The following is a 15955-nucleotide window of genomic DNA, read 5'->3' as shown; positions in this document are numbered from 1 at the left end:
AGGAAACATTTTGGCAGTACATTCTAAATGTCAAATGTCGATAGCTAGCCGGTTGTCGGTAGTCGATAGTAGTACAGAATCGCGGTACAGATACTGTAAAATATTTGATTTACAAAATAATATACAAAAATACATGTATTCTTACTTAATAGAGCCTTGTATACGAGGTTCGTGGCTGACGAAGATATTGAAAACTTATAATTTAGAACATCAGTGACCGCAGGGTAATTGAAGGTGGCCTGTCGGACTATAAGACATTATTTAAAACACTACCAGCATTTGTGACAACTGACAATAGACATCAACGTCTGCGTATTGCAAATAATCACCTCCAACACGTTATTTCACTATCACCAAGGACGTAATATTTTCTCCTTTTACCGGTTTTCTCCATACGTTGTTCAATGTATGCTTGCATGCCGGAGAAAGTGGTGTGTCGAATTACTTAGCATCATTGACCATGCGCCGTGAACATTGATATGTAGCACGCAATGCCCTATCGTGTGTAAACTGCTTTATTCTTTTAAGGAAATTGAAGAATTTTGACTACTAGAAGGTCTAAATGTCACATATTATATTTTGAAATTGGTCAAACTAGTATTGTTTGAGGAAAATCTAAAAGAATTGGGTTTTGGGCTGCCCAATGACCATGTTAGATTTGCTTTTTTGGGTATTTGTAAAAGACTTGTTCACCTTTTAAAATGCTAGTTTTTGTGTTTCTTAGTTAATCTAAGCCGGGGGCCATTTTCTCAGCTTATGAGTACTTAAGTCTCGGATAAATTACCTGATAGATAAAAAAAACAGTTATGTATATTAATAAATATATTTTATAAAAAAGTGCTGAAATCAGGCACTAGACTGCTAAATGTATTTACGTAAGTTGCCGCATAACTTGATGGGACTATTTTGTCTTTTACTGGCTGACATTTCATGTGGAGTTTCATATTGATTTACGCAATAATTTATACAACATTTCAAGTTGTTATAATCTGGGGGCACGGAAGTGCCCCCGCAAGTCGAGCAAAAAAAAGCGGCACGGCCGTAACATCCTTTTCTCGAAGCAATTCGGGCTATTTTTGACACCCCTATAATTTCGTAGTGGATAAAACAAGAAGCCTGGATTTTCAGCAACTAATTATTCATTGTATAAACACAGTATATTTAAAATTTCAGTAAATTTGAACCAGTAGTTTAAAAATGACAACTTGTTAAAATTTTGAATTTTGTCACTCACTGATTCACTGACTCACTGACTCACCGATCATCAAAAGTCTAAGGTACTTCTAGCAGACTTAGAAGCTTAAAATTTAGAATACAAATAGGGTTTAGTGTCTTAATCATGGGAAAAATCCAATATTTTTTAATTTCGGTTCAGTTTTCTAAATACACCAACTGCAACAATAACTTTGTAATCCCATATAAATGTATAAGATTACAAGGTTACATTTGCAGTTAATGAATTATTATTACTGTAGAAAATAAAATTAATAGGTGTAAATAGGTACCTACTATATGAGGCATAACGGGAGGGGGTATAGGGTGGGTAAGGGTGTTTAGCCCATGAAACTGAACAACATTCCCATAGGAAAATATGTTGAATTATGAAAAAAAAAACGTCTTTCCATACAAATTGGACTTATGTTCGCTCTACAAAAAGAAGTGAGATGCCACCAAAAACATTCTGTAAAAGTCTCAAGTCTCGCCGTAAAAAGTGATGAGATCTATATAATACCAAGTCGATTAATCTATTTAGTCCCTACTTAAAGGACCTTCTGTCTTAAGTTATTACGTATGTTATTATCATGCCAATTTTAAAAAAATACCTTTAAAACAAATAGATCGACTTGGTCATCGCAAGAAAACACAAATTCGCCATTAATATTTCAGGAGCATTAACTTCTTGTCGTGCTGTGTAGTGTGATACATACTAATAATCAAATCATGCGATGACCAAGTCGGTCTATTTGTTTTAATAGTATTTTTTTAAAATTGGCATGATAATAACATACGTAATAACTTAAGACAGAAGGTCCTTTAAGTAGGGACTAAATAGATTAATCGACTTGGTATTATATAGATCTCATCACTTTTTACGGCGAGACTTGAGACTTTTACAGAATGTTTTTGGTGGCATTTCACTTTCAGTTTCCGTCAAAATACATCAATTTCAGCGAAGATATGTAAATATTTTCTGTAAATATTTATAAAAAAAAAACAATTTAACCCACATACCTATAAACAAGGTTTACGGATGTTATAGTAACAGTATATAAGTAGTTTGTTACATAAGTTTTACATTTCAGTACTGCGTCACGCAATTAAATAATAAAATGCCTAGTTAGACATATAATACTTGAGGCAGTAAGGCAGTAGAATATGGAATTAGGTGACTTTAATGATGTAATAAAAGTTTACGAGAGTTTGAACTGCAATTATAACATTTGAAGGTACTTTATGGTTAGGTTACTTGGTCAAATATAAAGGTTTTCAAAAGTTATATTTGTCTATTTATGAAACAGATTAGGGGATGTTTTCATTTCTTCTAACTAAGCTGTGATGGCCGGGATATGGCACTAGGCAGTGGCATTTCTAAAATTTCGGTTTATCAAACCAAAATTATTTATTTCAGGCTATAGCATATCTAAACCTAAGTATACATATGAATTATATGGCTCAAAGTGTCCGATAGAAGGTACAAGATGTTTGAAAAGTTTGAAGTATCAAATACTTTATGTTTGACACAAAACTGTGTGAAAAGTGTTCGTTCTATTAGCTTCTAACAAGATTCAACGTACGTACCTACATTTTTTCGCAAAACAGACTTTTGTACCTATCATATTTTCAGCAAAGAATATAATTTGAATTAGATTTTTTCCATTCGATACAGATAATAACAAGCTCCTATTCTGAACGACTTAGATCTATTACAGATCTGTATTATCACAGTGGGTAGCTGACACGTCACGTTAATGGGAAGTTTTTGTCGTGTCCGGTAACCTCGGTCACCGCAAAAACAGATCGAACGTGATGCCGTTGTTCATTCAAGGATAACTGGCTACGAGAATTGTCTATTTTTTATCTCTGTACTTCTAGTTATAAACAACTTAGATATTGTTTATGATGTTGTTTAATGATTCAGTACAATAGTAGTAGTAGTATTTTAATGGTGAGCACGTCGAATGCTTAGTAACGAAGTGTTCAAACCATGGGAATGTTGTTCTGCAATTCTTGTATTGTGGATTTGCACGCGCATTAGATACTAAGGGAGTTTGAAAAGTATTTCTTTTCTGGCTTCTGTATAGCTATTTTCTATAGTTTGTAGTAAGTAGTCGCTAGTAGTCGACTAGCGAGCTTTTGACATGTAAAATTTCTTGCAAGAGTCGATAGTCAGTTTGTAGGAAATGGCACTGATTCTAACGGATTTCAAGCAAATAATTTTCGGACTTTCCCAAATTGGATTGCAAACGTTCATCAGTTGGAGCACTGATTTTATATTTATTTGTTGAACCTCAGTAGTTCTTAGTTTGATAAATAGTTGTTTGTATTTTGATTACAGCACCATGGGAACGAACATGTGTACTAACTATGTCAGCTGCGTCGTAAGGTTATTCTTGGGCCTCGTATACAAAACGTCCAACACGTATATAACAAACAAACCATTATGAATCTGTTGTAAAACTATTTACGTGTTACTGTTTAAACTAAACTCATTGCGTGGTCCAGGTTTTGTTAGTCATGGTCATTGGTCATGTTATAATTGGCATGCTAGGTCATTGCAAACGGTTGAAGATAACTGATAACTACCAAGATCTGCAGATGGATTCCTATCCACGACTAATACGACGGAAAAATTAAGTGTATCCTCAATTTGCTGGCATATTTTTTCTTTAGTTCTTGGCCGGTTGGTAGATCAATTTCTTTAGAACAGCCTGTATTTTTCACCAAAAGATTTTTTATTCCCTATTGACATTTTAACTAGGTTACAATTTTTAAAGGAAAAAGGAGGTGGTCATTTTAATAAAATACTGCTAATGTATCTCTGTACCTACATATTGTAACCACATTTTCAAAACTGTATTGTAAAAAAGACGCTTTTCATTTGGCCATATTCCGCAAGTAGTTTTCTGTACATATTGCCATTTTAGCCGCATTATTCGAATTATTTGCCCTCGTTATGGCAAAAAATGCGTGACAAATGAAATATTCAACTTATGACTGTTTAAACAAACACCATATAAGACAAATGAAGCGTAGTACATAGTGTTAACAGGTGTATTCGTTGTGTTATTTTTCTTAGCGATTGTTTCATACAATGTGTGAGACAATGTGCTTCCGCGTTCTTGGCTGAGGAGTCATGTTTCCCATGCCTACCATAATGCACTGGAAACGCTTAGTGTTAACTTATAATTATAAAACGGTACATATGTAGTACTGCTGGAGTTATTTATAGTAATTCTTCGAGTCGTACAAGAAATACTTTGAAGAAGCATCTAACTCCCGGTATGAATTTTGACGCTATTGAATACATAAACTACCGTTAAATGTACCTCAGAATTAATTATTTTATTTGATTTAAGCCGATTGCAGACTACGCATATTATTTACGTTAATTTATACTTAGGTGATTTCAAGAAGTTTTTTTGCATCTGGGCCTTTTATTTTGGTTAATGATTACTATGATTAATGGTAATATTGTATTTAGCTATCCCATCGCTGTCAGAATGCTGGACTAAGATCGACTGTCGAATGGGAGGAATGGAATTTATCAAGTTTAGTTTGCTGGTCTAATGTGTATACGTTAAGACTTCGTATTCCTTCAGGAACTGTGGCTCAAGAAGTTTAAAGCAGAATTGTATTTGCGATATTATGTTTCTTTTTTGCATTTGGCATTTTATGAGATTCAAATGTCAATAGAAATAGCTGGTTATTGACCTCCGTTACAAAGAGAGCTAAATAATTACTTAGTATTTTTAGAATTACTAATTGACCATACTATACCAAATTATGTAAAAATATCAAGAGACGTATCCAATTTATTCTGAAAGTCTTTAAACCGTGAAATTATGTAAAAAAGACCTCGGTTTTTTGCATACATTTTATTTAAAAAACTCCCTTTCGTTTTTTTTATTTAATTGGATAATATTTTAACAGGAAACTCTTAATTGAAGTCTAATTAATAAATGATCGATTATGAAGTTCTGAACCGGTTAGTTGCGATAATGCAGTAATTGGTAGTGAATTAGTTGTTATAACGTTGTTGATATAACATACGCATCATTGTTATTGGTCAAAAACCAAACTGAATATTATAAAAGAATATGGTTTAAGTGATCAAATGCAATTTGAAAGTTAAAGTTTTGTGACATTTTGGTCTGGTTTCTGAAATAATGATTTTTATGATCAGATTGTGGCAGATCTTTACGTCCGTGTGTAATTAAGTCAGATTCACTTTTCTGCTTCAAACAGCTGACTCTCAAACAGCTCTACAGTATTACATTTTTCTCATTTTATTCAGCTAAATCTTCAGTACTTTTTGAAGAAAATAATCCGAGCACATAGTTTATTGCTTAACATCAACAAGATAGACTATTTTGTTGAAGACTGATAATTATAAGTAGAAATAGTCATTTTGTCTGAACTCTTTTCCTACTCATTGTTAGATAGACAGAATTCAGTTGTATTTTTTTTGTTTTTCATCAATTTAATTATCGTCAACAGACCAAATAAGTCTCCGCAGTCTTTTTCAAATATTCCGCCTTCGATTTGTCCCAAATCTTACTGACGATTAACATGATTAATTCTGCTACATTATAATTACAATCTCACTTCCCACATATCAAATTGCTTCTTAAAAGTGAAACCACCATACACCATGGTTTAGATTCAATCAGGTAGCTGTTTACATAATCAGTCACATAACATGAGAAAGCATCACTCGATCTGTTGAGTGTTGACATCAATATACTTGCATTGATTTGTAATAGCTGTTTGTGTCTTGAGTTTTAATTGAGAATTAAGGTACTTTGTACGGCCTTTAATTATGGATTAGTTATGTTAATGTACAGCTCAAATAGGTGTTTTTGATGATTTGTATATGTACTTATCAACCAGTGTGTAACTAATTTCCTTTGATTCAATTATAGCCTCTGTCTTTCAACAACAACAACTTATATACAAAACTCTCGTGTCACAATGTTAGTTCTCGTACTCCTCCGAAAAGACTGATCATATTGAGTAGGTCTGAGAATCGGCCAACATCTATTTTTTATGGCAAAACTAAGTTTGCCTGGTTAGCTAGTATCTTATAATATTTTATGTTTATTTTATGCGCTATTAAAATTATTAAATATCGACAAACGATTTTCCCAATAAATATCTGCATATAAAATATGAATTACCATTGTTGACTCGGCTTTGATTAGGTACTGGCTAAGTATGGACGAAATAATATCAGTGCATTCTACTGACATTATTTCGTCCATACTTATGTCCATACTGGCGTATCTAAACGAAGGTTTCTATCACAGTAAGGGATCAGTTACTCATGTCGCCCGATACTTCAAGTACCTCAATAAATAACGATTAACGAAACATTATGACATATTCCAATGGTCTCAACTCATGGTTAAGCCTCTGACGTCACGGCGTAGATAGCGGCAACTCCATTTAGTAACAAAACATAACATTTGATAGCACTTCCACATTAGTTATGGTGAGTGAACAGTACTCCGGCATTCCAGATTATGCAATGGATTTTCGCATTGTGTAAGCGAGTTTGTTCCAACGGCTTGTGGAGGTTTGTATTGCTTTTCTTGCTTGGATCTTAAGATTATCAAGCTCGTGTCAAATATAATAAATACTATATTGCAGGTTTTGTGAACAGATTTCAAATCCTTTGAGCTTATTTAAGGCTATCAAGCGACGCATCGGAAAAAAGATTTTTCGCAGGTAATTGGGAAATCCAGGATTTTAATCAGTTGCGTGAGAGTGAGCTGTTTCTCAAAGTCGACTAAGAATAATAATCCATTTAATGTTTCTGCTGTCAAGAAAATCTCTAAAAACCATAGGTATGACATGGCTCAGTCATTCCAACCACTCGATTCTTCACTTCGTATGAGGTTAAAATCAATCATATTCCAACCGTACCGTCCAAAGTCATGAATCCAAGGAAACTTTTTATCACAACAATCGTCATTAATCGTTTAGCAAGATTGCATTTTTATAAAGACCGTAGGCTTTAAATTATAATCTGTGGGTGATAACTATTGTTGTAACGTTGTATCTATGTCATTGACATTTCAAATTGTCGGCAACTAGCGTGACAAAGGCGGCCTTCACGCGGCGCGACCAGCGACTGACAGACGACAACTGATGCACTTTTTGTTTCCACCAAACATTGTTCCTCGCAAATGTTTTGTTTTATTCAAGGATTTAGTTTGCAAGTTCAGGATAATTTATTTGGCATTGGTGAGGGGTAAAGTTTCACAATCTTTTTATGCTCGACACATAAAGGTACACGATATTTTTTTGATTTTCCCGGTAGGCTAACAGTTGTACTCAGAAATAATATTATCAATAAGTAATATAAGTAATATACATATAAAAATCTTTTAGTTTCTATAAAACAAATAAGCACTGTAATGTTTTTAAGCGTGGTCTTAGAACTAACTTTAAGGCCACTTAAATGATTTCAGTATTTTATTTTTCTGTATCAAATTTTATGATTAACTTGATTATCAATGACTTTGTTGTTCAAAGTTGAACAACAAGAATCTTTTCAACAGCTTTTCATCTTTTCAAGATTGGTAGAAGCTAAATTTTATAGTTACAGCAATACTCTGATATTTGTAATTATTCCTTTGTACTAGGTGGATACTGCTTTTATTGAGTTGCGTGGATCACGCGAACGGTAATTATCGAGTATTATAATTAATTATGCAAAAATTACTGCGATTGCTTAATGATGAATTACCTGTTGGATATTGTTGATTAGAATAGATGAAGAAGGTACAAGTTATTAAATAAAAATACATGATTTGTTGTACACTTTCTTAATTCGTTTTGACGTTTCTTTAAGATTATTATTTTTATGTATTGCCATATAAATTGCGACATAATTTAGCATGGCTAGAAATGCTTGTTAGTTTCTAGTTCAATAGTGATCGTCAGTATTGCAATAAGTGAGATTGGAACCTCGAATCTCTCAATCGCAAATCCGATGATTTAACCGTTGCCGCATTACTGTTTTTGTTTATATTTCTTATGAAATAAAAACGCACCATGTAAGTACGGCATACGGCATTTTTCATTCATATATGTTTTCGGTTGCACCATATGCAATTAAACTATAGTAAACATGATTGAAAGGTCAACAATAGAGTAAAGTATTGTACACAACATAGAGTTGTACAAGACTATTAGCGTTCACCACGGTCGATAACGTGTGAATCAACCTTTATATGTACCATGAGTACATTGAGTACGTCTTACGACATAACTTGTGTGTTTAGAACAAAGCGGTGAGATACAATTATAATTATTGATTTTATCTTCATCTACGTTACGATTGAGGTTTTGATGTCTTCTTTAAGTAAAAAAGCTTGTGTTTGAAGTCACAGCTCTTCTATAGCCAATTCACATTTTGTTATTACATGCAACTATGGAAATGACTTAATACTTTGCGGTGTGGTTGTTTATAGGAAAACTGTAGCTACATTTATTAATTACTTAATACAATTTTATTACGCAATAAATTGTTTATTTTCTCTGCCACTCAATTAAGACTGACACTATCTGGGGGCACGGAAGTGCCCCCGCAAGTCGAGCAAAAAAAAAGCGGCACGGCCGTAACATCCTTTTCTCGAAGCAATTCGGGCTATTTTTGACACCCCTATAATTTCGTTGTGGATAAAACAAGAAGCCTGGATTTTCAGCAACTAATCAGCCATTATATAAACACGGTATATTTAAAATTTCAATCAATTTGAACCAGTAGTTTAAGAATGACAACTTGTTAAAATTTTGAATTTTGTCACTCACTGATTCACTGACTCACTGACTCACCGATCATCAAAAGTCTAAGGTACTTCTAGCAGACTTAGAAGCTTAAAATTTAGAATACAAATAGGGTTTAGTGTCTTAATCATGGGAAAAATTTAATATTTTCTAATTTCGGTCCAGTTTTCTAAATACACCAACTGCAACAATAACTTTGTAATCCCATATAAATGTATAAGATTACAAGGTTACATTTGCAGTTAACGAATTATTATTACTGTAGAAAATAAAATAAGTAGGTGTATAAATAGGTACCTACTATATGAGGCATAACGGGAGGGGGTAAAGGGTGGGTAAGGGTGTTTAGCCCATGAAACTGAACAACATTCCCATAAGAAAATATGTTGAATTATGAAAAAAAAACGTCTTTCCATACAAATTGGACTTATGTTCGCTTTACAAAAAGAAGTGAGATGCCATCAAAAACATTCTGTGAAAACCTCAAGTCTCGCCCTAAAAAGTTGTGAGATCTATATAATACCAAGTCGATTAATCTATTTAGTCTCTACTTAAAGGACCTTCTGTCTTAAGTTATTACGTATGTTATTATATTATTATTATAAACAAATATATCGACTTGGTCATCGCAAGAAAACACAAATTCGCCATTATTAACATTTCAGGAGCATTAACTTCTTGTCGTGCTGTGTAGTGTGATACATACTAATAATCAAATCATGCGATGGCCAGGTCGGTCTATTTGTTTTAGAGGTATTTTTTTTAAATTGCCATGATAAAAACATACGTAATAACTTAAGACAGAAGGTCCTTTAAGTAGAGACTAAATAGATTAATCGACTTGGTATTATATAGATCTCACAACTTTTTACGGCGAGACTTGAGGTTTTCACAGAATGTTTTTGATGGCATTCCTTTTACGTTGGTTGTTTATAAGATTGAATAAGGTCTAGTAGATGGATATGTCTGCATTTCACTACAAAAAAGAAACAAAGAAGCGAATGCATGCAAATTTTTTTTGCCTTTCACTATTTACCTAGTTCAAACCATTAAAGTCATATCCCAAGCTGATTAAAAATCAAATCATTTATTCGTTAAGATGAAATAATTAATGTTGCAATTACTGAATACATTACTAGCTCGGAAAGGGCTTAGAGCCTTATGAGAAGAACCAGTAAGAAACCTATGAACTGCATGTTTGTACAAAGAAATCGAAAAAAATACACTACGTCTTATTGTAGCCAGGAAAAAGTAATAGTTCTCTAGGCATAATCAGTGTTCATTGATTAAATGATAACCTTTTACACAATCATAACAATATCAATTATTTACTACGGCCTACTATCTAACACTATATGAATGAATGGCCGTATCTCGAAGTGTTGAAATAAATATTAATCAAAATACATTTGGACATTACGCAATATGTATTTCGGTCAAGAACACTATAAATTTTGTACAAATCGAGTTTATGCAGATTTTTGCATAGTGGTTAAATGTTTTAAATATATTTACCTAATGAGACTTGCGTTTTAAAATGTTGCCAATTTTAGTGTAGAATATTTATGTTGAAGTTAGTTTATTTTTTGTTTGAGGTTACAACGATTCAAAGTTATATGGCAGAGAGCGATTCCCAAGTTAGGTAAAGTATGCGTTTTTCTTGTCAATATGACTTTTAAAATCGGTATTATACGATGGTGATGGCACAGCTATCTGGGTGGCTTAATATGGCCGAGAATACCTCTCGAACCAGTGGAGGAGATTGGGGTAGACCTTTGTTTAATAAGGGAACACCTTGAATTAAGAAAAATTTAAAGAATAATATAAACATAACCAACTAGGTAATTTTCATTCCGTATTCGATATTTCGAACTCACATCCACGTGTCGTCTTGATTGCTCAAAATAATATTTATTCATGATTTAGGTAAGTACCGTAGTTGGCATTACCATATTTTGATATTTCATAATAACCATTTGGGTGCACGGTAGTCCCCGCCAAGTCCAATCACGCATTGTCGCAATAAATTGTTTGCACACACCTTTTTACGTAATTTGAATGTCTGACTTTGACAAAGGAAAATGCGTATCATTTTCCTTTGTCAAAGTACAAGTTACTACTTATTTTGTTATGAAAAAACAGTGCGTGTATTAGAACCAAATAATAAGTACCTAGGTACTTACCTACTTAAGATGTTAGTAATATTCATAACGCTGCTAAATGAAATATTTTTTTTCCAAGTTCCCTACGTATATTTAGGCACTTATCTCTAAGTGTTAAGTTACCAATTTACGATGTCTGGTTTGGTAGTTGTTAACCAATTAGTCTTATCACTATTTGATAATTTTAAAAACACATTTAACGTTATAAGAGGTCTGCATTATGATGAAATCGTCACGGTGATTTAACCCTACCAGAAATTCAACTGCATTATTCCTTTGGACATCTCCCGAGATGGTAAATAGTCAATAACTATCAGCTTTGATTCTTGAAACTAATTATGTATTAGCTAATACTGTAACTTAAAACTTTGCGGGTAGTCCCTACATTTGAAATAATTTATGCAACTTATTATAGGTGACAAAGATCGAGTAACTTAAAGACAGATAATAACTTACGCTTATAAAATAATACACATAATATTATTGCGTAAACAACAAAAATGTCAGTGGCCGTTTGTGAAACAAATGTGTTTGTTTCAAAATCTTATGTTTTACATTCTTAGTGCGTACGCACGAATTCTCAACTTTTACTTTCAATACTTACAAACAAACTGGTCAAGCAAGGTTATACGTGCAACTCGATGTTTTTCTAAACACTGAACGTGAACCAAATGATAATTATCACACAAAAAATCACAAAGTTCTCACACGAGACACTACGCTTTGTTTTTGTCAAACTAACGGTAAAAAAACTTAATGCAATTCGTCGATTTGATGATAAAACTCAATGCAATTCTCACAAAAAGTTTTTAACTAACCGAATTCTGGATAAAAAAGTAAATTATCCTCACTTAAAAGTTTTCGAGAGTTGAAATGTCGGTAACTTTTCGCGGGTAAAGCGCGTGCGTCCTCTCTGGAGGGTCTTTCGTAACTGATTGATGGAATGGAATGAACGGAATACTTTGGCGCGGTCGGCGCACCTGTGCATACACTCACTCATTCACAAGATGAATGAACGTTTACAAAGCCGGTTTGAGGCTGAGTCATTTTGCGGTGGTTCCTATCCTAATAGCTGGCTCATAATACGTATATTTCATTGGGTTTTTACGCCCAACCTTGACGTTGACTCACATTATTTTAGATAAGAATGTAGGAGTGTAATATGATTTAATTTTACTTTAAGGATTCCGGTTTCCGGACTGACAAAAAACCCAGTTTTTGTTTTGAGTTATTAATTTAGATAGTTCCTTGCAGTTGCTAATATATGCGTCTAGGCAGTTCCTTGCGGTTATGCCTAATATATGCACCTAATTAAAATTATTTCAGGGATTTAAATAAATTAATTATTTAGGTACGTCTACAATTTTAAAAATCACGTAGGTAAAATTAAACAGAATATATACGGGAGGTCACACACCGATCGTAGCAAATTAAACTCTTAGCAAAGGTCTTATGGGTGCACTGAGGATTAACGGAGCAGCCCAAGGACTTAAAGTTAGAATGTCGCTAGCATGCCCAAGATGCCTCGCAGGTTCGAATCTCAATTACAATAATTTAGATGAGCTCTAAATTGTTCAGCCTAAAATGCTTATAATTTTTATAGAAAATTAACGTCCACACAAAGCATCACCTAGATGAAAACTATAATCGGCTGACCCGGGAAAGGAATTCAGACCGTCACGCTCAATACACGCGCTTACGACCATAAAACATGCGGCAAATATTTATACAAGTGGCGAAATAAAATCCAAAACATTTTATTATATTTTTATTGATATAATTTTGTACAAATAACGGCATATAATACATCGGACAGGTCTCACATACAAAACTAATACTAGTCAAGCTATTTCACAAGTAGAACTACGTAGTAATGTTTTAACTTCCAACACAATGTAAATTCACCTGAAATATCCATTTACAAACATCCTTTATCAAAAGCTGACAATGGGTAGCTAAATTTTCAAAATGGCGTCAAGCGGAGTCAACAAATAATTTTATTTATTGCACATTAAAGTTGCGATATAAAATTTACTTTATTATTCAGTTCAAATTATTTTTATTGGTTCATTTATTACATTTAAAACGGGTTACATTTAATTCGATCAATGCGATGATACATTTAAATGAATGTATGTGACGCGCTGCACATGAAAACTGGGATTAAATGAAAGGAGACCACAATAAAGATATGTAGATATTTTATGTAAATAATTTCCACACCCTGTGAAACACTATAATTGACGAAAATTATTGGTGTAAATGAAATCCCAGTGAAGGGCATTTAGGGTACGTATCGAATATATTACTTAACGATTGTTTTATAACGAACTTTTTGGAAATGAAAGTTAAACATTAAATTAACTATCAAGGTTTTTCCAATTCTTGTTTCGGTAATGACGTCAGTATAAAAAGTGGGTATTAAAATAAAAACGCGTAAGGCGTTCGGTTAGTCATAAGGAAACACGTTCTTAAAGAAAGTTTCATCCGTACAAAAGCAATATTGTATCGATGCATATTTTTTCCCAGACCAGAATTATATGTTTGGGTGTTGAAGGTGTAATAAATAAATTTCTGTGCAAAATGGAATTCCCAGATTGGTCTAAAAGCAAAATCAAGAGTCATTAAAAAAAAAACTTTAAGTAACTTTACTATAAAAGGCTATGTAATATAATAGGTAATAAATACTTTTTCATATTTTCTCTGATCACCGCCTCCCCGTTTTGGTAGAGGTCAATTAAACTTCCTTTTTTCAGCCCCTTCCAGCTCAATAGATCTATTATGAGAACTAGGTAAATAAAACCTTCATAACTGTCAAAAATCTTTAAAAAAATCAGTATTTTATCAAAGTTCGTTATATAACAATCGCTAAATAAACCAACACATTCGTTTATACATACAAAGCGCGTTAAATCTACCCGATAAATATACTCTATAACTATATTACGACTAGTCGGTGCCATGTCTGACTGCAACACAATCAGGAACTAAGCGACGGGAACGTTTCATTTTATATTGCACTGCTATACAATGTAGAGGCGTAGCTAGAGCTATAAATAGTATAATTAGAAAATAAATAAGTATAAAAATTCTTCGATAGTACAGAACTTTATATTTGAAAGTATTAAAATTTGAAATTAGACCATAGATTTGAAAAACAAATGGAGTTTATATTTTTATACACTGGCAATTTTATTACGAAGTCTATTTTTCTTATGACTTTTTAGCCTAATCGCATTGTAAGAGGAGTAAGAGTTTAAACCCTCCTCTTAAATAATTTCTTGTTCATAATGCATAGGGAAATTCAAAGCCCAACCGTGAACATAGATTTTATATACGTAAGTAAGAAAAATCTTGGATCTGCTTGGATATTATCAAATAGTTTTTAATGTATTTATAATCTTGCTTTATCGCTTGTTATACTTAGAAGGTATAACATCCTACAAAATGCGGGTATGTTCGATAAAATAAAATTAAGTTTTGTTTCCCTCTTGCTACGCCATCAGTTACAGTTCCAAAATAAAACATTCTATACATTAATCTATATTTCAGACTTGTTTAGGAATCAAGTCTTTACATTCATTGTGACAAACAGACACACAAATCAAAAATAATAGCAAAAAACACAGTTCCCGTATCAAATCAAATTTAAAGCCTAACAATAATGTTCAAATCTATTGTGTAACTACTTACAAATGTTCTAAAACCACGTCCATATGAAAAATTTGTCTGATAATATACAAACGCTATGTATGTATATATATACTTATTGAACTATATTATATAAAATACATTTACGTCGTAACAAATTGTGTTTAGCTATCAAAAGAAAATGTTTTACAAAATAATACTGCGTGCAAACCACTCGTACGACTAGAATTTTATTTAATTTAACATTACAAATAGTTTTTTTTATATATCTACTAGATAGTAAAGCACTTTGAAAAGTTATTCCATCGTACATGGAAACAAAATCATTGAAAGTATTTATCAAAACGAAATTATTTAACGTGAAAAGAGTGAGAAACCAGCGGGTTTACTTAAATCTAAATTGACTAGAGTATTAAAAATACAAAGTAAAAAAAACACCGGTTCAAAAAAACAGTCATTATCATTTGAAAAACCGTAAATTACCAATATTGTTTAGTTTTATTGCCACCGAAGTTTACATTGATATGTTTACGCAGTTTGGTCGTCACGAAAAGCAACTCCTGATGAAACAAACTTAGTGACAAATCTAAACGACACACGTAACACTAACTCGAAACGATCGTTCATTTACGATCCGTAGCGCGATTCTCTACAGTCGATACTATCGAGTAACGAGAGTTTGACATTTAAAATGTACTGCAAAAATAGTTCCTACTACCCCCGCTAGAGGCGCTGATACAGTTTTCATATAAAATTTCTCGATAGCCGGTTTTCGATAGTCGATAGTGGTAGAGAATCGCGCTACTGTTTAAATGATTGATCTATTTAAATGAACGCTCGGGGGCGGTTATAACAAATGTTGATTCACTTAAATGAACGCGGGGGGGTTCATTTAAATGAATAGGGCATGTCTTAGGGGGCACATCGGCCCACGTTGTTCGTGATAGTGTGTGGTAACTTGGAGAGTGATAGAGGAATGTCGAAGTCTCCGCTGAGAGATATTTGTGAGACGCAGCCGATTAAACCGCTTTTGTATCGGCCTTGCGTGTTCATTTCTATTGATGGGAGACCACCTGAAACAATAAAAAGATGTTAATAATACTAATCTTAAAAAAATATCAAAACAC

At 33.0% G+C, this 15955-nt stretch overlaps 2 protein-coding genes across 2 annotated transcripts in view; both read right to left on the bottom strand.

Moving 5' to 3' along the window:
• Window positions 1-12119, bottom strand: part of LOC142983047 (putative ferric-chelate reductase 1 homolog) — a 37016-nt gene extending 24897 nt beyond the window's left edge. Inside the window, exon 1 of the mRNA XM_076129844.1 lies at window positions 11782-12119. The gene's annotated coding sequence lies outside the window, so the exon portion shown is untranslated. The remainder of the gene's footprint in view (window positions 1-11781) is intronic.
• Window positions 12120-12947: 828 nt separating this feature from the next.
• Window positions 12948-15955, bottom strand: part of SP2353 (EGF like, fibronectin type III and laminin G domains protein pikachurin) — a 198208-nt gene continuing 195200 nt past the window's right edge. The window contains exon 19 of the mRNA XM_076130043.1: window positions 12948-15901. Coding sequence (XP_075986158.1) covers window positions 15741-15901 — 161 coding nt within the window. The 3' untranslated portion in view covers window positions 12948-15740. The remainder of the gene's footprint in view (window positions 15902-15955) is intronic.

The sequence above is a fragment of the Anticarsia gemmatalis genome, chromosome 23, assembly GCF_050436995.1.
Source record: "Anticarsia gemmatalis isolate Benzon Research Colony breed Stoneville strain chromosome 23, ilAntGemm2 primary, whole genome shotgun sequence".
NCBI classification, from domain to species: Eukaryota; Metazoa; Arthropoda; class Insecta; order Lepidoptera; family Erebidae; genus Anticarsia; species Anticarsia gemmatalis.
The sequence above is the reverse complement of the archived record's forward strand: the minus strand, read 5'-3'. Positions and strand labels throughout refer to the sequence as shown.